Genomic DNA, 23,653 nt, shown 5'->3' on the forward strand with positions numbered 1-23,653 from the left:
TCCAGGCACATTTCTCTACCTACTGCTCCACCTAGCAGTAGATAACCTAATAATGATGCAAAAGAGTGAGATAAAAAAAGCGAAGGAATGATTTGGGGAGGGACCTGGGAGGCTCCAGGAAGTCTTCATGGAGAGGGAGTTCATTAGACTTGAGGTGCATGGAGTTATTTCAGGCATGGGAAATGATGTGCATAAAGCTATGGAAATGGGAGAGACAGCAGAACAGTTAACCCCAGTTCAGGTAGGACATAAGAATACATTAAAGGATAAAGCTCAGTTAGGACCAAGGGCTGGACATACTTACATTACAAATGGAAAGCTGGTAGTGACCTCAGATCAAGTCTCACCACTCTTCATTTTAGAGATAAACTGGTGCTCCATCATGTTAAGTAAATACTCTGAATCTAAATCCATCTGCTTTCCCTCTGTGCAACTCATTTCATAATGATAACTCAAATTTATGTAGCTCTTTTAAAATTTTCAAGAAAAAGTTCTTTCCTCAACTCTGTGAGATAGATAGTACAAATGTTCTCACCATTTTACAGATGAGGAAACTGAAACTCAGTTTAAATTTGCCTATAATCATCAAAGAACATGAGTCCAGCATTCCCTTCACCATGCCATAGTGCTTCCCAATAGGCAGTAAGGAATTACTGAAAATTTTTGAATAGACTAAGTATGAAATACTGTAAGTGTAATAATAGAAAAGGAAGGTTACTTGAGCAGCAGTTGGAATTGTGGACTGGAGAGAGAATACCCATGCCTGATGTGTAAGTAATCTATAATCACTTAGGGAAGTGGGAGAATGAATTAGCGCCACCCATCCCCACTACTAAAAAGCAACTCAGACCAGACCTACTGATGGAGGTCTTTACCAACCAATGAAACCTCATTTGGGAAGTTTGAGAAGGCTCAGTTCCAGATATTTCCAGCAAAGCGTGACATCATGCTGACTTAGCAGACTTCCCCTTAGAGGACTGTGCCTATTTAGAAATAATCTTTCCCCACACAGCATGATATGCATTTGACCTGAAGCAGCAAACTTCCTGTTTCACTCACATTAAGTACTCTCATTGCCTGGGCCACTTTGGAGTTAGAAGCTATAACCCTTCCCTAATCAGAGAAGTGGTCAAAGGATATGAACCATAACTTCTCAAAAGAGGACTTGTGAACTATTAACAGCCATATAAAAGAGTATTCCACATCACTAATAATAAGAGAAATAAAAAGCAAAACAACTCAGATTTTACTTCATACGCATTGACAAAGATGTTAAAATAGGCAGTGTTGGAAAGGTTGAGGAGAAGCTAATGCATTGTTAGTGGAATTGTGGACTGGTACAACCATTTTGGAAGGCAAATGAAGTGATTAAAAAACCTTTTTTGATCCAAATATTGCACTGCTGGGCATGTGTCCCAGGGAGGTCAATGACGGAAGAAAGGCTCTTATGTTTTATCGGTTTTTATGGTAGCAAAGAACTGGAAACAAAGAAGATACCAATTGATTGGGGAAGGGCTAAACAAATTGTGTGATACTTGCATCACATGTCCCAGAATGGTAATGGAATATTATTGTGCTGTGAGAATGACAGGTATGATACAGAGAAGCCTGGAAAGACTTACATGAACTAATGTAAAGTGAAGTAAGCAGAACCCTGAAAACAATATACACAGTGTCTAGAACACTGTAAATGAAAAGAATAGCCACAAAACTGAATGTCAGAGAAAAATTTTTTGAAACAAACTTGGCTTCAGAGAAGACATTATGAGAAGATACCTCTACCTTTTGCAGAAGTGGAGTTCTAGGGGTGTGAAACATTGCAAATAACCACAGATTTTTTTCTATGAATTGGTTGGTTTTATTGTTTTTTTCTCTTCCTGTTTTTTCAAAACATTTGTTATAAGGGATAACTGGAGAAGGGGCTGGGGAATGGAACTTAGACAATGTAAAAACAAAAGGTATAGATAAAAAAAATCTATTTAAAAGGAAAAATAGTCACATGCCTTTTAAAGGAAAAATCCCTGATTAAAAGGAAATGGGGAATTATCTCTTGGAGTTCTGAGATTTCCTTGCTGCAAAAAAAAGCTGTTAATTCAAAACATTGTAATGAAATACACCATTTGTGTCCTAAGCCATGATATTTTTGGTTGTATTATGCAATGTCTTGCTAGGTCACCAATTTGAGGGCCCCAGTAGAGATTCTTTGCTTATTCTCCCTGTCTCATGACTATTTTCCTATTATTTGCACATCATACTCAAGTCTTTTTGACCACAGCTGAATCCATCAAAACACAGCCATAGTTTTCATGGCATACCATCTGAGTACAGAGGAACAATCTTTGCAGTGTTGTTCTGCAATATTTATTCCCCCAGTCAGGAAAAAGTGAGGCTAACATGTCTATTTACCTTAACAACAACACAAACAGACAAAAAAAACCATTGGGTAGAATCTGATACTATTGGATGAAATGACTTTTAAAAAATATCATTTGGGAGTTTTAGTTATTCATTTACTGGCCCAAATTAGTACAGGTAATTAAGGATTGATTTGTTCTCTGACTTCCTGAGCATTAGTTTCACTTTATGAACTGAACCAAAGGAGCTTCAAATAGTTTCATTTTTCTTGATGGCAGTTTTATTTCTCTTGAAACAGCCCCACCCACTGGGTGAAACGGTAATGTGAAATTTCTTTCTAACCATTTAAAAAAATTATTGATGTAATTTGTTCTGATACAGAAAACCCTTTCCTACTAACACTACAGAGTACACTACCAAAAGCAGTTAATTCGTTTAATTCAAAGCAGTTAACATGGAGATGTGTTCTTTCTCTTTGACAGTATAGTACTAATGTTTATTATTTGTATTTGATTAGAATTTTGTCGTCTCTTAGTTTGGCCTTTATTTATATTACTGTAGTCAGAGAGAGAGAGAGAGTGTGTGTATGTGTATGCACATACTGCTTTCTTCATTTCTGTTTTCACCTTATTTTAAAAAATGACAAATAATACTGTTGAGGGTTGGAAATTAAGGGGTGCTGGAACCCCAAAATGATGACATGTGGGTCCTACCCAAGTGAATTCAACAGCCAAAGACAAGGTTTATTAGAACATCTTTTGGGGGGGGGTGAGATTTAAAGAATCCGCTGTTGGCGGATTAGACTCTTGAGGAATCTAAGCATTTGTATCGTTAATTCAAGGGGACCAGATCCTGAGAATCTGAGCCCCTTAATGGAGGCCAGATGGACCTTATATACAGAAAGACTGTGGGAGGGATTTAGTAGTGGCCAAGTAGTCTGGGGTGATTGGTCTGAGGAGGATCTGGATGGGAGTAGCCAGTAAAATGGGATGACTGTGGTCCAGGGACCAGGACCACGGGACCAAGGAAAATGGAACCTAGATAGGATTAAGGGTGGGAAGGGAGGTAAGAGAATGGAGGGCTAGGCTAGGTTAAGGGTAATGGAGAATTGGGAGATAATGATAATAATTGAGACAATGATAATGAAAGGCCAGTTGAAAGTATTATAGCTTCAGGCTAATACCAGAGATTCAGCCATATGAGAAAGTCTAGGGCTTTTCCTTTTAGGGGTTCAGATCCCATCCCCATCAATGCTACTGCTATTTTTAACCATATTCCTTGGTGATAGTTCAGTATCCATGAGGACAAAACTTAAGAAAATTCCAATTAATTTGGTTGCTTTTTTGTTGAAGCAGAGTTGGAAGCAGTACAAGGGAGGTTTTACAAGTTAATTCCATGGGACCCCTCCATCTTTTTTTGTTGATTCCTAGTTTTGTATCACCTGAGCTTCACCTAAATTTGTAGGGTCATGCAGAAGGACTAGTTATTTATACCTTTTTCTGTTCTTATAGAACTCTCAAAAGGACAGTGCATTATTTTTGGATAGCCTAGTAGATGGAATTGTCTCCAGCTTTCTTAGAAATTGGGAGCCTAGCTATTCAAAGAATGAATTTAGAAATATATGGTCTGGTATTACCTTACTTGGCTGATTCATCCCACCAATCCAAAGCTTAGTAAGCTTTTATTTCTCTGTTTCTCCCTTCTTTCTGCATCAGTTCTAAGACTGGTAGTGGTAAGTTGTCCATCTTTGTTCGTTGGTACAGTCTGGTTTTTAAAGAAAAGAAGTTCATGCTCAAATAATCTCAGTGTTTCTCCTTTTTCTGTTCTATGTTTACTCTTCTATTTCCAGCACATTTTGGGGGAGAAATTATTTTCAACAGCCAATGTTTGATCCCAGTTGTCCCTATCTTCATTGCCTTTATTGAAAATTGGCAGATCTCACTCTTCCAGGAAGAGAGATTAAAATGGGTACTTCTCAGCTGCCTTGGCTGGGTACCGTTATGTTCTAGGCACACAAAATGACCCTGTCTTATTCTGTAGGATGAAATAAGCAACTGGTTTATCATCATGCCTGTCTCCATCATACCATTATTCTGCATGCTTCTTTTTCCTTACCCTCCAGCTCCTTGGCTTGTCTAGCAAGTAAGATACATTTCTATTTGGGGAGGCAGTTGGGGTTAAGTGACTTAAGTTACTTGCCCAGAGTCACACAGCTAGTAAGTGTTATGTGTCTGAGGCCAGATTTGAACTGAGGTCCTCTTGACTCCAGGGCTAGTGCTCTATCCACCACTCCACCTGGCGGCTGGGAAGATACATTCCTGTACTTCATTTCACGGTTGGTTGAGTTCATTTCCAATGCATGGAGCTCATTTGGTGTCCTCTGAGTCCTTTAGTGAAATCTCTGAAATGTAAAACTTCTGCCTTGTGGAATCTGTTAAGTTTTTAGGGCTCTTGCCTTTTCTCAGAGGACAATTGATTTTTAGATGAATAGAAAGGGGACTTGTTAGGCTATTTTTTTTTGTTGTGTCTCTCTTTTTTTTTCCCTAAGTGCTGTTCTTTTCATAGAATACCCAAGTGATCTGTTTTCATTAGGATATGGGTTTTTGAGCTTTTTTTTCCATGATAAGGAAAGATTTGTATTGAGTCATAAGCCCTCGCTAGCTTAGGTCCTATCATACAAAAGTGATAAACATTGGTTGTTTGTTTTTTTAAGTAATTACTTTTAATTATAAATAATAATCTTATACCAACAATCAAATAAAATTAAGAATAATACCCCAATGAAAGTGTAAATTCTAGACAGTTGCATATGTGTGTGTAACTGACAAAATAATACTCTTATGTGGCTCTGTCCCTTTTCTCATGGGGATTCTTTAAAAGTTTTGTTGCTACCATTTTATTGTTGTGAATGAGTGTCTTCTGTTTCGACTTTTTCTCCTGTGTACCTCTTTGTATAAACCTTCCCATATTTCTTTTATTCATTTTAAAAAATTTTAGAGCATAAGTATTTAATTGCATTGGTATACCGGTTTCTTCAGCTGTTCTCTAATTGTACTTGTTTCCAGTTTTTTTGCTGTTACATAGAAAGCAGTTCTCAATATTGTGTAGTTTTAAAAACCATTTAGTAACATAACAATAGCTAGGTTATAGTGTTTTAAGTTTTGCAAAAGTACTTTACATATATTAACTCATTTGATCCTCACAACTACTCTTTGAGGCCAGTACTGTTATCCCTGTTTTTCAGATGAGAAAACTTGAGGCTGAGAGAGGTTAAATGATTTGCCCAGGGTTACACAGCTACTGAGGGTCCCAGGCAGGATTTGAACTTGGGTATTTTTTATTCCAAGTCCAGCACTTTAGCCACTACACTGATGGGGTATGGGTCCAATCTGAGATCTTTATCCCTTATCCCAAAAGAATTTGGGTCCCATTTGTTAGAGGGGGAAATGACAGGGTATGGGCCCTGGGAAACACTCCTTTCCCCCCAATTCTCCTTGAGTTTTTTCCTTTTCCCATATGGTCTAGTCTTTGGCTTTTGCCTGAGGTATCATCCCAGTAATCCTGTCTACTGGCCTTTTTGTGGCTACTTCCAATCTCCCAATTCTGTTACCTCTGACCCAGCCCAACCTTCATGGTCTGTTATCTCCTCACTTCCTCTCTGAGGCCGCCCTGCCCTTCCTCCACTTTCTACCCTTAATCCTATCTAGATTCTGTTCTACCTTGGCCGGGTGTTCCAGGTCCCTGGTATTCTGGGGCACCTAGCCCTCCCTTCTCTCAGTCACCCCAGACTACTTGGCCACTCCCAGATCCCTCCCATAGTCTTTCTGTATATAAGATCCATCTTGTCAACATTAAGGTGCTCAGATTCAATCTAGCCCTCATGTCAGTACAAGCAGTCACAAATGTTCAGATTCCTTAACAGTCTGGTCAATATGGCAGGTCTTTAAGAAACCTTGTCTTTGGCTGAAAGGCTTGGGTGGAATTCATTCGGGCAGGACCTGCGTCCCTAGACCTCAACACCACCACTTAACTGCCACCGTGCTCAGGATACATAATCTTGGTACTTGGATAATTGGGCCAGAGAGTATAATCAGTTTTTTAACTCTTACTGTAAATATGTGGCACCCATTTGGAAGAGAGTTTGATGATATTTAGAGGTGGATACTAGAGCAGAATTGAGTTCTTCCTGTAAAGTTACTGGATCATTGTGGAGTGCAAACTTGTACCCTTACCTCACTCAACTCAAGCAGCCAGCCAGCCCATCTTGTGTGTTATTAGTGGTACTGTATTGCTTTCTCTACTCTACCAATATGTCAGTGCTGTTCTTGTTTTACTGATGGCAAAGTCCCCACCCCACCTTATTTAAGTACGTTGCCTCAGGGCCAGCAAGCAAGTTGAAAGTCAGGGCTTGGAGCAAAGCTCTTATTGCCCAGATTTCCTAGCTAGTTACTTAACTGCCTTCCTTTGAAATTATACTGAATGAATTATAGTGACTGGCATTTAGATTATAACCAGAGGGGCAGGTTATCGGATACTAAACGTCTAGGTTGCTTCTTGCCTGCTGGCTTTTTATGCTTTAATAGGTGAGGGAAAGAACTGGGCAGCCCCTTATGCTTGCCTGGATTGTTAGTGGGACTGAAGAAAGGGCTTAATGAATCTGGAATGCCGTTAGGAATCAATGCATACCAAGAACATTCCCACCCTATCTTAAGACCACTGAGAAACTGTAATCACATAGGCTGGTTTATCCACGTGGAACTAGTTCTAACCTCATCCTGAATGTGACTTTCCCTCACAAAAAAGCAGATCTGAGATTCAAGTTGAGTGGGTTTAGCCATAGCACAGAAGAGACTCTTGGTCCCATCATTCCTTGTTTGCTAAAGCCCAAGAACAGAAAACAGTTTCTCCCTTGAAATTCAACATACCTGAACCTCTTCTTACCAAAACAGAACAACTACAAAAAAGTTTTATTGAAATACAGAAAAGGCCCTACAGCCTTTGTATCAGATAAGACCAGGAAATAAGCTAGGTGGGGCCAGTTGACTGTTAACTCTACAATTAGCAGTGTCTCTTAGTCGTTGACACCCTTTGTGGCAGGTTGCCTTGTTCCACCATATGATTTTTATAAGGAATGACATGATTTTTGCTTGTGTGGGATTGTTGCCTCAGTCCAGTTCAATAAATATTTATTGAGTCCCTACAGGGTATAAGTCACTGTGTTGTGCTGCTCAGTAAAGAATTGGAGGAATTTTAATTTTCGCTTCAGGGTATAACTTGGTTGAAAGTCAACTGTGTGGTTGAGGTGCGGGAAGCTTTATGATATATTCACTCTTCATGTTTTATATAATGCTTTGTAAAAACACTTGTCGCATCTGTTGTCCACCTTTTATCAGTGGCACAAGGCAAGAAAGCTGAATCCCAGCAGAGATCTAGTACATTTGGAGAAGACAGTTGGCCATGGCAAGATGGTTGAAAATAATAGGACCGTTAGCAGGAAACACAAATGAGCAGGCTAGCTTTGAAAGGAACATCTTTCTTTTCTTTTTTTTAAAACCTACCACTCATAATAGATATTAGCAATTTTACACAGAATCTTTCATATATGAATATATGAAATATATGAAAATGTTCATTTTCTTTCCTTTTTTAAGTTCAGGATTTTTTTAAAAAAGAAAGAAAATAGTAGCAGGTATCCTTTGCCAGTGGAAATCATGAGTGAAATGACCTAAACTGAAACAGGAAAATGGTTGTGTTCCACATAATTGTTAGGCTTGTGCTTTCTGGACTTACCTCAAATGTGTACAGAATGTTCCCTGGGTGAGAGCCCAGATTTCTGTCATTGCAGCCAGCCACTTCCTCATATCTTACCATACCCCTCATTCCCTGACAGGACCCCCACCATGGAAGAGACAGGCGAGGAGCCCCCAACATCAGCTGTCCTGCTGAATCATTGCCATTTCTCTCAGATCATCTTTAACAACGTGGAGAAGTTTTACATCCCTGGGGGAGACATCACATGCCATTACACCTTCACCCAGCATTTCATTCCTCGCCGAAAGGACTGGGTTGGCATCTTTAGGGTAAGAGATTAGAACTTTTAATCTCATGAACCATAGTTGAATCTCAGTTATTCCTGTGTGTTATTTACTTTGTGGATTTTTTTTTCAAGCAGCCAAATTTTTCAGATCCTAGACTGGATTCCACTTGTCTGCTAATACAAACTTAGTTTCATTACTAGCCTGGGCTGTACCAATACTGGATATTTTTTTGTGCCAAAATATCATAAATGCATTCAAATGTTTTTAAAAATTATTTTCTCTTTTGAATTTTCTACTCCTCCCTTCCATTCCTCTGTTTTCTTGCTTTTCCTATATTAACCTAATAGAGAATTCAGTGTGTCAGTTAATACTTGTATAGATGACATTGCTTCTTTGATGTCATTCCTCTGTCTTTATTACTTCTGAAATAAAGCTCCTTGTTATTTGAAATTTCATAGTGTCATCATAGAGCTAGAAGGAGGAGGTAGCCTGCTATAGGCCCTTGTCTCTATCCAAGTCTTTACCTAAATCACCCAAAATAGATTTTTCTTTACTCCTTTTTTGTTTTTAAAGAGGTCTCCAAGAACAGAGAATTCATGATTTCCTTTGGCAACCTTTCCCATTGTTTAATCACCCTGATAGTCAACAACAGACACTGTTAATTTTTTATGACAGGCACCCACCCATCAGTACTATCCCTGGCAAATTTGTATATTTCAGAGATGAACGATAACGGTCAAATCTATGTTATTTACACTGCAGAGTTGCCAGTAGTAGTGACCTTTGGTTTGACATCTGTATGTTATATGCCTTTGTGCTGATGCTGCTCCTGCTGAAACTAGACACTGTTCCTGATTGCACAGTGAGAGAGAAGGAGCTGTTACTTCTTTGAGTGCAAGCATGCACACAAATGCACACACCTCTCCTTAAAAAACAAAACAAAATACCCAACTTCTTTTCTTCAGTCCTTTAGTCATTTGAATACTAAGCTCGTTGATGGAGTGAACCCAGAGGTAGTAAGACTGCTATCCCTTTAGGTGGATATAGCCAAAATAGCACTAACCTCTTTAGTGGTACTTTCTGAGGCTGTAGGGTTTTGAGCCTTCAGTGTAATGTGGTTTTTCTAAGCCTTGACTGGCATTTTAGGACCTCTGCTAAGTGTTTGCTGTCTCAAAAACAAGGGGCAGAAGTGAAGTTTTGCTCCATTTTTCATCCTTTTGTGTAATAGTACCATAATTCAAACTAGGATAATTTTTTAAAATTACTTAATTGGTATTGGAATGCATTTTGTGATTTTATTTTGTAGCAAGAAACATTTTGAAATTTCCATTTGCTTAGATCAGGGGTGGGGAACCTGAGGCCACAGATTAGACTAAGATGGAAAATGGTTGTATTTCGTGAACATATACTGCCAACTGATAGTGAAAATGTTATTAGAAAAGATATTTGAAACCAGGAGTCTTACCTTTGTAAAAAATGATCAAAATCCAATAAACCAAAGAAACCTCCACCATAATGTATCTGCATCTGGGATACTGCATATAATTTCAGTAAAGAAATAAGGACACTGCAGAGTCCAGGGAAAAACAGTGAAGGTGAATTGGGGGATAGAACAACTTCCGTGTGAGGACAGATTACTCAGACATAAGACAAAGAGCTTTGTCTGGAAAGAAGAAGGTTTTTGTTTGTTTGTTTTTTGCTTTTTGATGAGGCAGTTGGGGTTAAGTGACTTGCCCAAGGTCACTCAGGTAGTAAGTGTGAAGTGTCTGAAGCTGGATTTGAACTCAGGTCCTCCTGACTCCAAGGCCAGAGCTTTATCCATTGCGCCACCTACCTGCCCCTGGAAAGATGAAAGTTGAAGGGGAGCGCAGCAGTATTTTTACAGCCATATTGAGGTTTTTGACATTTGTAATTGCTTATTGAGAGGCAAGATGGTAGCTAGTTCTGGGTTCTGATCCTAGTTGTGTGATCAAGGGCAAACCATTTAATTCCTCTGAGACTTAGTTTCCTTATCTGTAAAATGGCATTGGTAATACTTGCAGTGCTTAACCTCACAGAGTTGTTGTGAAAGATATGCTAAGTACACCATAAAGCACTATACAAATGTGAGAAGTTTCAGTGTATTAAATTATGAATGGTACTCTTTTGTCTGGACTTATATACTAGATTCACAAAATATTATTGAGGCTTTCAAAATCTGAAGGAAAATTCTTGATATAGAAAGTAGTAATTATGGGATAGATTGGTATTGTGAAAAAATATTTAGACAGGAATCAGGAAGCCTGGATTATAGCTTTATCACTAATTAGCTATAACTAATTTACTGACTTGGACAAGTCAGTTAATTTCTGTCACCTTAGTTTCCTCAGCTGTTTTTACCAAAAGGATTAGTTAGTCCATGTGAACCATCACATTCATTTTAGCTTTGTGATTCCATGAGGTTGGACTTTTTATCCTAAAAGTTGGTAGAGATGGAAATCTAGAAATTTTTGAATGATTCAAATAGATGAGTTAATTTGTAATAGATCCATGTCTTGTTATTAAAGGAGTTTAGGGATGAACTCATGAAGTGCTATTTACCATAAAAAATCTTTGCCATAAAATTTCCCTCTGAGCCACTGTTGGATCTCTGGTTTAAATTAGTGTGTTTTTATTAATCCACATGGGTGAAGCTCATATGATGGGCATAATGGGAATCAAAATAGGTAATTGAGACTTGATTGTACCTCAAAGTTTTATCCTTCATTTCTGGCTTCTAAGGATTTCTCTGTATAAATTCATTTGTTCTCTGAGGCAGGATGTGAGAATTGTTGTGGTAGGAACCATTTTACAAATAGGGAACCCCACAAGCCAGCAATGGAGTTGATGTTAGCTCTCAGATCTCCCCATTTGGAATCCCTGTTCATTCCACTGTTAACTGTTTCCTGAACTAGGCTTCTTTTTTTAGCCACTCGACAATGGCTAAGTCCCCAAGAGAAGGAAGTGGACTTGTTTTAGAGGTAGAGTCACAAAGTGGTAGCATAGAGGCCAGAGATCCTCCTCCTCGGTCTGCCCCAGCGAAGAAACAAACCAAAGAATAGACATCCCACACAAATAAAAAAAAATAGTCTTTCTGTTTAGAGGCAGCCAGAATTCTGAGGCCTTCCAACATGGTATTTTGGACACAGGGCATTAAGAAACTGCAGGACATGAATGAGGACTCTATAAAGTCTCAGTTTTTGTGGACCTCCTCAGGTTGTGATATCTCCTACTTGCTTATAACAACTGGGGTGTATGCTAATTAGACACTAAAACATACCCTAGTGTGTTCTGTTAAGTTTTCAATGTGGCCTTTTCAACTCTACTTTAACTTTTTAATAAACTAAAGTTGAATTTATTTTTAGTTCTCCCTCCCCCCACTGGGCCTGGGCAGTTTCAAAATATAGCAAATGAGCCAATTTTGTTTCTTATTTTTTGCTTCTGCAGTCTCTCTGAAGGTGCTGTGTGAATCTTTGTCCTTTCTCTGACATGCTTTTCTTCCACAGGTGATTAGGGTGGGTCTTTTACCTTTTGGGCACCTGTTCAGTTCTCCCTTTCCCACCTAAATGAGTCTTCGGCCATGATATGATGTTTTATTTCCATCAGTGTCTTGGAAGGCCTTTTATAGTCATTGAATTATAGTCATTATCACCAGAAAACCTTCATTAATTGTGTATTATCTGTGGCTTTTATACAATGAAAAGTAAGCAAATAGGTGTCTGACAGTTCCCAGTCACATAACAAGCACTGACATGGACAAAGATATACAAGATAAACTTTGGTGATGATGGATCTGTGAGCTCCCGGGGCGGGGTGGGGGCAGGAATGAGGGTTTTCCCTCCACTTGTATAGACTAAACCCCATTTATGACTTCTGACCTCTGCCAACCTTATCACCCATGACCCTGCTATAACTCCAGATGTGCAGGAGGGCTTCCTTTTGATCCCTTGGCATTGCACAAGGTACAATTGTAGTACCTATGGTTGTTCATCTGTTATCCCTTATTCTTCCTATTTAGTCTAGCCCAAAGAGTGCCAGATACAAAGTCGGAGGACCTGGGTTCAAATCCCAGCCCTGATATTAGTACATATGTCACCTTGGAAAAGTCACTTCATCTGCTTGGGCCTCAGTTTCCTCATCTGTAAATTGAGAGGGTTGGACCAAATGGTTTCTTGGTTCCTTTCCAGCTCTAAATCTACAGTTCTTTTATGGACATATATCTCTAATTTTTGGTCAAATTATTTAATATTTAACTTTATATTTTTATATTTAATTTAATATTTATTTAATTTTTTTGGAGACTAGTTTATCATTTGTAAAATGCTGCAGCCTACCTACAGGTACCATGTCTTTCCCCATTACTTTTAGGATGACCTTAATTTTGATTGTGGTGATTATGGTATCCCAGGATTTGAAGCTAGAAAGTCTTACCAGCAGAATATTGTAGTTCAAAAGATGGAGTTTTGTTTCAGGGAGCAGATTAGAATCATTGATGACAGTGGAACCACCACATTGGGACTCCCATCACAGTCCTCTTTGTACTTAAATGAGAAAGTAAACATGTTACTAAAAGAAATAAAAACAGGAAGACCAGAACAGGCACATGTGGAAGGCATCTTTGTTGACTGCAGCAGTTTAGATGGCACTGAGGAATTTCTCAAGATATTTAAAAGAGGGAGCCATTGGGAAAAAAAATCACCCTTAGACTCCCTACAAAGGGAAGTTGAGGATATCATTAACTACCAATTCATACTTTCTCATTGCCACAAAATCTTCAGGAGAATGAGATTTAATGTGCATACCAAGGGCATCTAATGAACATTTGAGAAGGGCACCTAGAAGGTTTTCATGAATGATGTTACAAAGCTAGTGAATGTTTGAGGCCAGATTTGTACTCAGGTCTTCCTGACTGTAGGCCAAGTGTTTTACCCAATGTGCTAGTAGGGTCTTCAGTACACATGGACCTCTACTTCCCCAAAGGAATTGGCGTGGTGTGTTTCATATCTCTTCTTTAGTTTATTTGTTATTTTTATACAATCACATCATCATGTTCTGATTCAGTTTTATTTCATTTTATTCTTCATTAATAATTTCTTAGGGTACAATAATATTCCATTATATTGGTATACTACAATTTATTTAGCCACTTCTGTTATTTGACATATATACTTTCCAGCTTTTTACTGTTACACATAAAGTTGCTTGTTTAACCTTTTTCCACCCTTTTTCTAACATATTTAAGATCTCTTAGCAGTGAGATCACCGGGTCAATGTGATGGCTTGATTTCCCAAATGATTGCATCAATTCAGTTTTACTAACAGTGCAATAACATGTGATTGTTTTTCCCACAATCCCACCAATAGTGAGTTTTGTCATTTTTAAACTTTTTGCCTATTTGATGCATGTAAGATATATGTAAGAAGCTGTTTAATTTTGACTGACTTCAGAGAGTTTGATTAATTTTAAATGATTATTAGTCATTTAGTATCTTTCTTCATGAACTGCTTGTTCATGTCTCTTTTTAAGTTCTATTGATACCTTTTAATTTTATATCACATTTTCAAATATGCTTTCTTCAAGTTCCCTCCCCAGTGGACTTTTCCTTTTTTCATTCATATCTTTTGACTATTACCCATCTATTAAGGAGTAGGTTTTATCCTCAAATTCACATCAGATCTTTATAGATTCTGGATGTCATCTGATTTTATCAGGTGCATTTACTATAAAGATTTTCTTTTCCCTATCCATTTCTTTAATTTTTATCTTGAATACCTTTATTTTTACATAATGAATTTCATCTCTTGTATCCACTAATTTCTAACATTTGTGTGATGAATTAGAATTTTTGGTCTTTCTACAGTTGGGATAAAGGTTTTCTTTTTTTCTTCTCACTTTTTATAGTGGTGTACATAATTTTTTTTACCTTTTTTTTTTTTTTAGTTTACAACATTCACTTTTAGAAGATTTTGAGTTCCAAAATTTTTTCTCCCTCCCTTCCCCCCTCCCCAAGACGGTAAGCAATCTGATTTAGTCTATACAGGTACAATTATATTAAACATATTTTCCACATTAGCCATGTTGTGAAAGAATTAGAACCAGAGGAAAAACCATGAGAAAGGAGAGACAAACAAAAATAGTATGCTTCGATCTTCATTCAAACTCCATAGTTCTTTCTCTGGCTGTGAATAGCATTTTTCATCATCAGTCTTTTGGAATTGTGTTAGATCCTTGTATTGCTGAGAAGAGCTAAGTCTATCAAAGTCGATCATCATACAATGTTGCTGTTGCTGTGTACAGTGTTCTCCTGGTTCTGCTCACTTTGTTGTATTTTTTTCTTTATTTAGATCATGGATCGGCTTAGAATTTGTATCCATATATAATAGGAGAAACAGATCTAATCCCATTTTTCACCATCTCCAATTTTCCCAGTAATTGTTATTGAATCATTATTTTTCTTTCCTGAGTGTTTTAGAATCCTGAGTTTTATCAAGCCATCATGCAACATTTTTATTATAGTTATCCATGCATCTGACTTATTTCTATTACTTTAAGGATAAGATTTGTGTCTTATCTAAACTTTGTAGCGCTCTCAACCTCTGTCACAGTGCTGTGTACCTAGCAAGCAAATGTTTGCTAAATTGCTTTTATCATTCCTTTGTCACTCCAGGTAGGATGGAAGACAACCCGAGAATATTACACTTTTATGTGGGCTGTTATGCCCACCGACCTCAACAGTAAATCATCCTTGCAGCAACATGTGCAGTTTAAAGGTAAGAAGCAGTGCTAAGAGTCAGCAGCTCTGCCCCTTTCCAACAGGTCCTTCCCTTGTTCTCGTGGCCTTAGAAAGAATCTCTCTTGACCATTAGGACATATAGGTCAGCTCAACAGAGCTCTGGCTATAACCTTGTTTCCTCTGATTCAAATTTCTATGTTCAATTTCATTGGAGGACACAGGATCAAGTTTTCCTGGCTGCAGAAAGCTCCCCTTTGAGTTAATATGACTGTCTTTTCAGCTTACTACCTACCCAAAGATGATGAGTATTATCAGTTCTGCTATGTGGATCAGGATGGTGTTGTCCGGGGGGCCAGTGTTCCTTTCCAGTTCCGTCCAGAAAGTGAAGAGGACATCTTGGTGGTCACCACTCAGGTGTGCAGATTCATCCTTCTTCCTCCATGCTTCCCTCTCCCCCTACCCCCCACACCCCCACCCCCAGTTCTGCTCAGGTTAAGAGAAACGCTTCCAATGTGGAATTAGGAGATGAAAAAATTATCTTTGTGGGCTATAGACATTCACTTGGCCATACAGTTTATTACTAAATCCTGGGGCAGAGTCCACATGCATTTTTTGGAGTATTGAATAGATGATCCTGAGGAAATGCAATAGATAATGGCCCCTGCCCTCAGAGATTGCCTTGTCTAGTTGGGGAGCCCAGATTGAAATAACTTAAGAATGGTGACAACATATATAATAACTGATATTTACCTTGTCTGAAATTAATTTACTGCCCAATCCTCACATCTGTGTGTGTATGCTTTACATTCCCAACTGGATTGTGAGTCCTTTTGAGGACTTGAAATAGTTTATTCTGTTTACATTTATAATTCTTAGCTGTTAGCGTATTGCCTGTATTCAATAAATATGTATTGACTGATGTAAAATATTTTACAAACAGTATAACTACTAAAGGGATAGAGAAGATTATTCAGAATTAAGTGAGATTAATTATAGTCGGCTATTTGGGGAAGATGAATTTTGAGACAGGTAAGAGGTATGGATTGGTTGATAAAATAAGGGAGGGCCCTTAGTATATAGGAATATGATAGCTACTCCCTAGGATTGTTAATAATTATCAACCCAGAATGTCTTCTATCTCCTGGAGTATGAATGATAGATAGAAAATAAGAATGCTTTGTTGGATTTAACTCTCCATTTCATTGAGGTATGATCAGTAGTGGAGAAGGCAGAGTGAATCTCAGTCAGGAGTAATCCACATCATCTCTTGCTAATTAGAATTCTGCTGTTTTCCATTTTGGATCTGAGCAGATGTTGTTTTTTAGGGAGAGGTGGAGGAGATTGAGCAGCTCAACAAGGAACTTCGCCAACAGAACCAGGAGTTGAAAGACAACTATATTAGTCTCCAGAAACAGAACTCAGACATGCAAGCTGAACTCCAAAAAACTCAGGTATGGTGGCTCCAATGAGAGCAACTTTGAGCTCCATTTCTAGCAGGCTTGTGAATTTATCTTTTCTTCATTGCTTGTGTGTAAAACAACTCTTATTGCATCAGAAGATCTAACTGAACCCCACCATTTTACAGTGCCAAGTGTGGCAAGCATCTGAAGGGGGAGAAGGCCCAGGAAATCTAGCAGGTGCTAAGCCATTACAAGTTGATTAAAATTTGGGGATTGGTATAGAATATACATCTATGTAAACCCAGACTGCATTATTAGTACTCCAAAGTACTTAAAATTAGTACCTAAAAGAGTATTAAGGACTTAAATTAGTGCTTAAAAGAGTATTAACCAACAAATTTCACTCAGATTCTGTAAAACATTGATAATTTCTGAACAAAAGTTGATCATGGGGAGGAGATATAGAGAAAAACAAAAGGCACGGAGCAGGAAATTGGAACTGTGAGGAAGAAATGAAGGATATAAAACAAAAGATAAACCCTGGGATCACTGGGTCTTCCTCTCCTTCAATTTTTAAATATTTTCTTTACTTCCTTGAGCTTTGTTGCTACTGACCTCTCGGCCATCTTCTTTCTCCAGGCCTTTTCATAATCTCCCAGTCCGAATTCTATTGTAGAACTGCTATAACAGGTTATTGGCAATTTTTTTGCTTCATCTTTCTAGGCCTTTCCTATTCCATAGGATTTCTGAAAGAAATAAAAAATAGTCGTCTTTGATTCCGTATTCTCCATTGAGGTCCTGTAAGCATCTCTGTTGCTATATTTGAAGAGCTTGAAAGCTCTAGTCTTCATTTCTCAATTGTGTTCCTCCTTTCATGAATTCCTTTTTACTGCTTCCTCCCTGTGGGCTCTTTCTTTGTCTTTTTTCCTTCCATGTTCTTTATTCCACCTTCAACAAAGTTGCCTTTTGACACACTTGAGAGAAGCTGATCACATCTTGTGGTCTGCATTGTCTGTCCCCCCAAACCACCAAGTTTCCCACTGCTACATTCCTCAAAGTGGAATTTTGGAAGAATTTCAGGTCTGATGCATTTGGAAGATGAGAGATTGAAAGAGGGCAGGAATGAGGAGATGTACTGGGTTCTCTGACTGAATGTTATAAACATTGCAAAGATTCCTGGAATTAGGTGGCTCTACTTGTGGCCTTTGTATGTGTTCCCCTTCAGGAACTGCAGAAGAGACTTGAGTCTCTGACAGAGATCAATAAGACATTGGAGCAAAGGGTCAGTGTCCTGAATGAAGAGAACGAGGGTCTGAAGGTAGAGAAGATCTGTTGGGAGACAGAACTGCTTCAGTGAGTGCTTTTATGGACCTTTGAGATACTAACAATTCCCTGGTGATGCCGAATAGAGATAGATTAGAAGCCACTGGAAACGGATGCTCTTGATAGTAATCATAGTAGCTGACATTTATTTGACATTTATTTAAGGCTTACAGACCATTTAATATAACTAGTTTCATTTGATCCTGACAATAGCTCTGTAAGCTGGGGTCTATAGGTGTTATCCCCATTGTATATAGGAGTTAACAGTCTTTCATGCTAAGAAGTACACACAGCTAGTAAATGTGAGAGGTTGGATTCAAACTCTGTCGCAACTTCACGACTCTTCCCATTCCATCACACTGCCTCTCTTAAGAGCATATTAGTCCCAAAAGGAAAGAGGATATCCTTTCAAATGAGGAGCTCCACGATTCTGGATCACAGCTCAAGAGTTTGAGAACATGCTTCAGGGATCCCAGCATAACAGTCTGCTAGAATCAGGCAATCAAAACAAGACTGTAGAAGGGATTAGTGGGTTTTCGGGTGCTGGGCAGGGCTGAGGCAAAGCTGCCCTTGTTTAAACCATTCGAGACATCAAGAGGATATGACTGCTCTTACTTCCCTGAACCCAGTGGATGAGGCACAGGGGCAGATGCTAAAATCAACTCTTCATTTCCTAGACTTAAGGTGCAGAACCAGAATGTGGCCTCAGAAAATGAGAAAATGGGTGTCAGACTGAAGAGCACTCTTGATCACCTTGATCAGCTTCAGGTAGGCAATGATGCAGTTGCCCCTATCATCTTGCAGATCTTCTTAGACAACCTTTCTTCTGTCTCTGCTCCTCCCCAGTGACTTAATGATGATGTAGCTCAGGATAATAAGCACTTTTAGGCTATATATTTGCTCATTTCAGTCCCTATTTAAGATGCATGATACCGACTATAGCTGCAGACCCTCCTCTCCAGCCTCCTCAGTGTGATCTGTCCTTGAGGGCGATTCCTACATAGAAAGAAGGGCCAAGTACTGTAGCCAGATGTTAAACATTGAGGAGCTGTGCTGGACTCTGGCCCTTAAGAGCTAGCGTTGAAGGTGGCTTATGGAATTAGTCATGCCTATTTGGGAGACATTCACTTAGCATGTAAATGTGTGGAGATAAAAGTCATGTATAAGGTGGAATACTGCCAAGAGGTATTTTATTTGAAAGTTTGGGGTCTGCCTTGAGAATATCTTTTGTCCTTATGCTTTTGCTTTACAAAATATCAGTGCTGTTTCATGCCACATCCCTCTACGTTTTTGTCCTGTTGGCCATTTTTCCTATAGGCACAGATATCAGTACAAGAGAAAGAAATGGAGAAACTGACTCAAGGAGACCGGGACAAAACAGAGCAATTGGAGCATTTGAAGAAGGAAAATGAACAGCTACTTCTCAGTTTGACTGAACAGGTAGATCCATGGGGAAGAATAGAAATACACGGTCTGTCTAGGCCTTTCTAAATGATATGCCATTGTGCACATTGCCCCTTCATTATTAGCCCGTTTACCTGCATGTGATTCTGGGGGATGCCAAGGGAGCCCATCTGGAATGTTGGTGTCTCAGTGGGCTTTTTTTTTCTTCCAGAAGCTTAAGAGGAGGGATCCCCTTAGGTCCTGTTCATCCATAGCCCCTCCCTTCCCCTGCCCCCAGTGATGGTGCTTGGCTAATTAAGTCTGTATTTTTGTGCAGAGGGAGCACCAGCAGAAGCTTGAGCAGACTGTGAAGGAGATGAAGCAAAAGGAAACCACATCCACCCGGAAGCAGCAGGAGCTCATGGCACGTCTGAGTGGTTCTAGGGGAAGGGGCCTGAGAGAAGAGGAGAAGGAGATTATTTTAGGGACATGACGAGGACAGCGTTGTCTTTCTGTACAAGTAGGGAAAGAGAGACTGTTGAAGACAGCAGGGTGGTAAGGGTTTCCTGTAGGAAATAAGTGATGAAGACATTTAGAAAGCTGGCTGTCACCTCACAATGTATTCTGAACAAGGAGGTAGGAATCCTGGGTTCCAGTGCTCTCCACGTCCTTTTTCACTCCTTGGCTTCTGAGGGCCTCAGCTGCTTCACCAGGAAAAAAATGATGATACTCCTTTACTTCCTCCTCAAAGAGATGGTATCAGGACAGACACATTTAATATACTGTATATAAAACTTGTAACTCTTCAGGAGAATGGGGCTGTAGCAATTTCCAAGTAGTAAGAGTTTTAATGAGAGTATGTGTGTATACATATGAATGAATGAGAGGCAGCATAATGTAGTGGCTAAGAGCCAGCTTTGGAATTGGGAAAAGTAGTTTCAGGGCTGACCACTGGCTTATACTACCTGGACAAGACAGTTAACCTCTCAGTGCCCTGGGCTGCTTTCTGACGCAGTAACCTGTGAGTTAGAGGAAGTTAGACTCCTTCCTGGAAATTCCCTACACAGATGAAATCGAAGGGCACACACACACATGCACATCAAGTCCCAGCTCTGATATATACTTGACAGTGCAACCTTGAGTAAGTCACTTAATCTCTTAGTATCCCAGGCAACTCTTAGAATGAGTTGCAGAACAGCTGCCAATTTGCATTGTTTAGGGGGACATTCTTCTCCCCATATTCCCTGTGCCAATGAAATCATAAGTCCAGGCTAAAACCATGCAAATATGTAAATGTGTATGTATATGTACCTGTACATCTCTGTGTATACACAAATACATTTTATATTACAATGCAGTATGGTCTAGCTTTCCCTGTCCTTAAATTGGCATGGTAGTATAACATTTATTGGGCAACCATTTGTACTACCTACCTAGGCTAATTGTGAAGACATTCCTTTGTTAAGATTTTATCTCTCAGGGGAAATACAACAGGTGTCAGAGAGGGACTCTTAAAAATTATTTGGCAAGCATTGGAGAGATCCTGTGTTCCGTGAGCTAGTTTTCTTGCATTTGTGAAATCTAGAGGTGGCTGTAATTCTCTCTGATGTGATGCTGTGCCACTTATATTTGAAGAGATGCGTGATTTCATTTATGTGATTACTCCTTCAGCTGACCCTGATGGCATCTTCTCTGTGTTTTATAAGGAGTCCTGGCCATCGAGGCAGTGTGCCATTTCATGCTTAGCTAGCTAGGCATATCCTTAGTTCACACACAGTGTCGTCTGGGGCCCAGACCCTTAAGTCTTACAACCTTGGTAAAGACCTGCCAGAGCTTGTGCTTTCCAGTATACAGTATACCCAGTCACCTCCAGGCCACAGTGAGCCATCAGAATAATGAGACTATAAGGGAAGATTCTACTGTGTATGGCACAATAAATTATTGAATTAGATTAAGTGGAGCCTACTGTTTTGTGAGGGGTAGGTCTTATGATGGCATGCTTCACAGTGCCTGGGTTTCTTTGATTTTCCTAGTACATGTTTTGGGGCCCACAAGCTCCACCACCTCTTGGGTACCAGCTCCATATCCCTCCCTCCAAGGGGCAGCTAACCCTGGGGGCAATGTATCTTGTCCTTCAGAGACCTAGGGACAAGAAAGCGCCAGTGGAGAAGCAGTTAGTGCAGGAGGTGGAGCGGCTGAAGGCGAAGGTAGAGGCTGGGAGAGCCTGTTTCATAGAGAAGTACAAAGAGTGTCAGCGCCTCCACAAACAGATCAGGCAGCTGAAGGCTGCTGTGCTGGTAGGTGACCCAGATGGGTGGGAAGCAGGGGGATAGGCTGTGGGGGTCTTTAGACAGCTCAGCTCTGGGGGCTGTCCTCTCAGTTGCAGAGTAGAAGGGAATTTAAGGGCTAGGGTGGGGGGTGGGGAAAGGAGCACAGTGCATGCATGTATGCATGGCCTCAAGGTCCCCTGAGACCTGCTGGCTCCATCCCCACTAAAAGATCTCAAAAAGGGTCCCCGTCATCTTTGGACAAGTCCTCCGCAGACTTAGATGGTATTTTTTCGTTTCTGCCTTTTGAGGAAGCGAACGGGGACAGACAGAAGGACAAGAAAAGCCAACAGGAGCCTCTGGGGCTGGGGAACAAGGAGCCTGCAGTCACCCCTGCCATCGGGTAGACCCTTCCCCCTTCCTACCTCAGGGCCAGCCAAAAGCATACAGCAGCTTGGGCACCAGCATTCCAATAAAATCCATAATAAAAAGGAGAATTAACTTCAGTGTTTTCTGAAGTGTGTGCATGTGTATGTATGTAGGAGGTGGGGAAAGCATAAATGAGAAACCCCTAAGACGCCGGCAACTATTGAGCTAATTTGTTATACCCTCAGCCAGGAAGGGGACACCACCAGACTGAAAAGCAGAAGACTTCAGTCCTTTTTCCATCTGTGACCCTTAGGCCCTTAGAGACACTTGGTAGTCTTAATCCTGGTACCCACTCAGTAGGTAGGCTAAGGTAGGACTCCCTGTAGTGTGAAAACCCTTGGAATGAGGTGCTCTTTCACCACAAGGATTATTGTGCTCCCAGCTCTCCCAGATTTCCCTTTGGTCACTTTTAGGGTTCTACCCAACTACCAACTTTGCCCTTTCCCTCCCTTATATCCCTGGCCAGCCCAAAGGAGTGGACATTGGTAGCCAACTCATTCTTCCTAATGCCCCACCCTCAACCGTGAGAGCTAGAGGTTTCTGCTGTGTTGCTACTTCATGTTGCTCATGGGCCCAGTTCCCAAACTGAAATCTGTGTTCTTATTGATCTCATTTCTCTTGACAGAACCAGATCAGTGACCTGATGAAGAAGCTAGATGAGAACAAGATTTTCTGTCAGGAGCTGCAGAGGGAGAAGACCAGAGTAGAAGGAGAAAAGGACGTAAGGATATAAAAGGACTAGATCCTCTCAAATTGGAGGTGAACAGGGGCCTGTTGGCCGAGGATGAAACAGGAACTTGAACGTTCTCTGACACTCATTCTGGCAGAGGATCCTGAAAAGGGGAGCATATTTATTTTGTTTTGTTTTCTAGTCCAGCCCCAGATGTTGATCTCTGCATGACACCTGTAGCTTCCTATGGCACATGAGTAGGCACATTGCAGAGAAGTGGTTTCATTTGAAACTGGTCATTTTTATACTTGATCTTCACTGGTTTCTCGTCATCCATTCACTGCCATTATATTGGGGGAGGAGGAGTGTTGGAGTGACGGGTTGGATTTGGTCATTGGCACTAACTTCATGTGAGCAACTGCTGATCCCCTGGCTCAGTGTTTCCATTGCCAGGCTGTGCATGGGAAAGACAACAGCTGTCTTGGTGCTAAATACACAGCTGGCTTATCATCAATGGTTTTTCATTATTCATTTTACCCATATTTATTGAGCCCCATTTAGTGGGTTGACAGTGATGTCAATTAAACAAGAAGGGAAATTAGTCCAAGGCCACAGAATGTAGGATGTATACATGTGAACACAGTGTTCATGGTCTAGCTGCTTAGGAACCATTCTTAGGGGTTGTTCTAGCTCCTTCCTCCTTGCAACCGATCACCTAGTGACTCTGCAGCCCTTAATTTCTGTAGGCCTCAGTTTCCCTGTCTATAAAATGAAGTGGATAATATACTCTCGGAAATGCCATCAAATTCTAGTGGGCTGTGATTCTGGGCTGTACCTTGAGATTAGGAATATATTGACCCCTGAATCACAGATAATGCCATTGTGCCTCAGTGGTTGTCAGGGGTTTTGTGAGGCTCTGATGAGATAAGTGGGAAAAGTACTTTGTAAGCCTTAAAGTGCTATATAAATACCCATTATGAGTATGATTATTGGCCTATAGTCACCAGGCCTCCAGTCTAGTGATGACTTCATTCCC

The 23,653-nt window shown here is 40.0% G+C and overlaps 1 protein-coding gene across 2 annotated transcripts in view; it reads left to right on the forward strand.

The window, feature by feature from the left end:
• The window catches only part of CALCOCO2 (calcium binding and coiled-coil domain 2), a 29,689-nt gene that overhangs the window by 1,831 nt on the left and 4,205 nt on the right, over positions 1-23,653 (forward strand). For both annotated transcript variants that reach the window (XM_027873049.1, XM_027873051.1), the window contains exons 2-10: positions 8,246-8,435; positions 15,080-15,182; positions 15,426-15,559; positions 16,471-16,596; positions 17,771-17,898; positions 18,546-18,636; positions 19,186-19,308; positions 19,589-19,675; positions 22,573-22,668. In XM_027873049.1, coding sequence (XP_027728850.1) covers positions 8,256-8,435; positions 15,080-15,182; positions 15,426-15,559; positions 16,471-16,596; positions 17,771-17,898; positions 18,546-18,636; positions 19,186-19,308; positions 19,589-19,675; positions 22,573-22,668 — 1,068 coding nt within the window. In that variant the 5' untranslated portion in view covers positions 8,246-8,255. The remainder of the gene's footprint in view (positions 1-8,245; positions 8,436-15,079; positions 15,183-15,425; positions 15,560-16,470; positions 16,597-17,770; positions 17,899-18,545; positions 18,637-19,185; positions 19,309-19,588; positions 19,676-22,572; positions 22,669-23,653) is intronic.

This window comes from Vombatus ursinus, unplaced genomic scaffold, assembly GCF_900497805.2.
Source record: "Vombatus ursinus unplaced genomic scaffold, bare-nosed wombat genome assembly UNPS02014801.1, whole genome shotgun sequence".
NCBI classification, from domain to species: Eukaryota; Metazoa; Chordata; class Mammalia; order Diprotodontia; family Vombatidae; genus Vombatus; species Vombatus ursinus.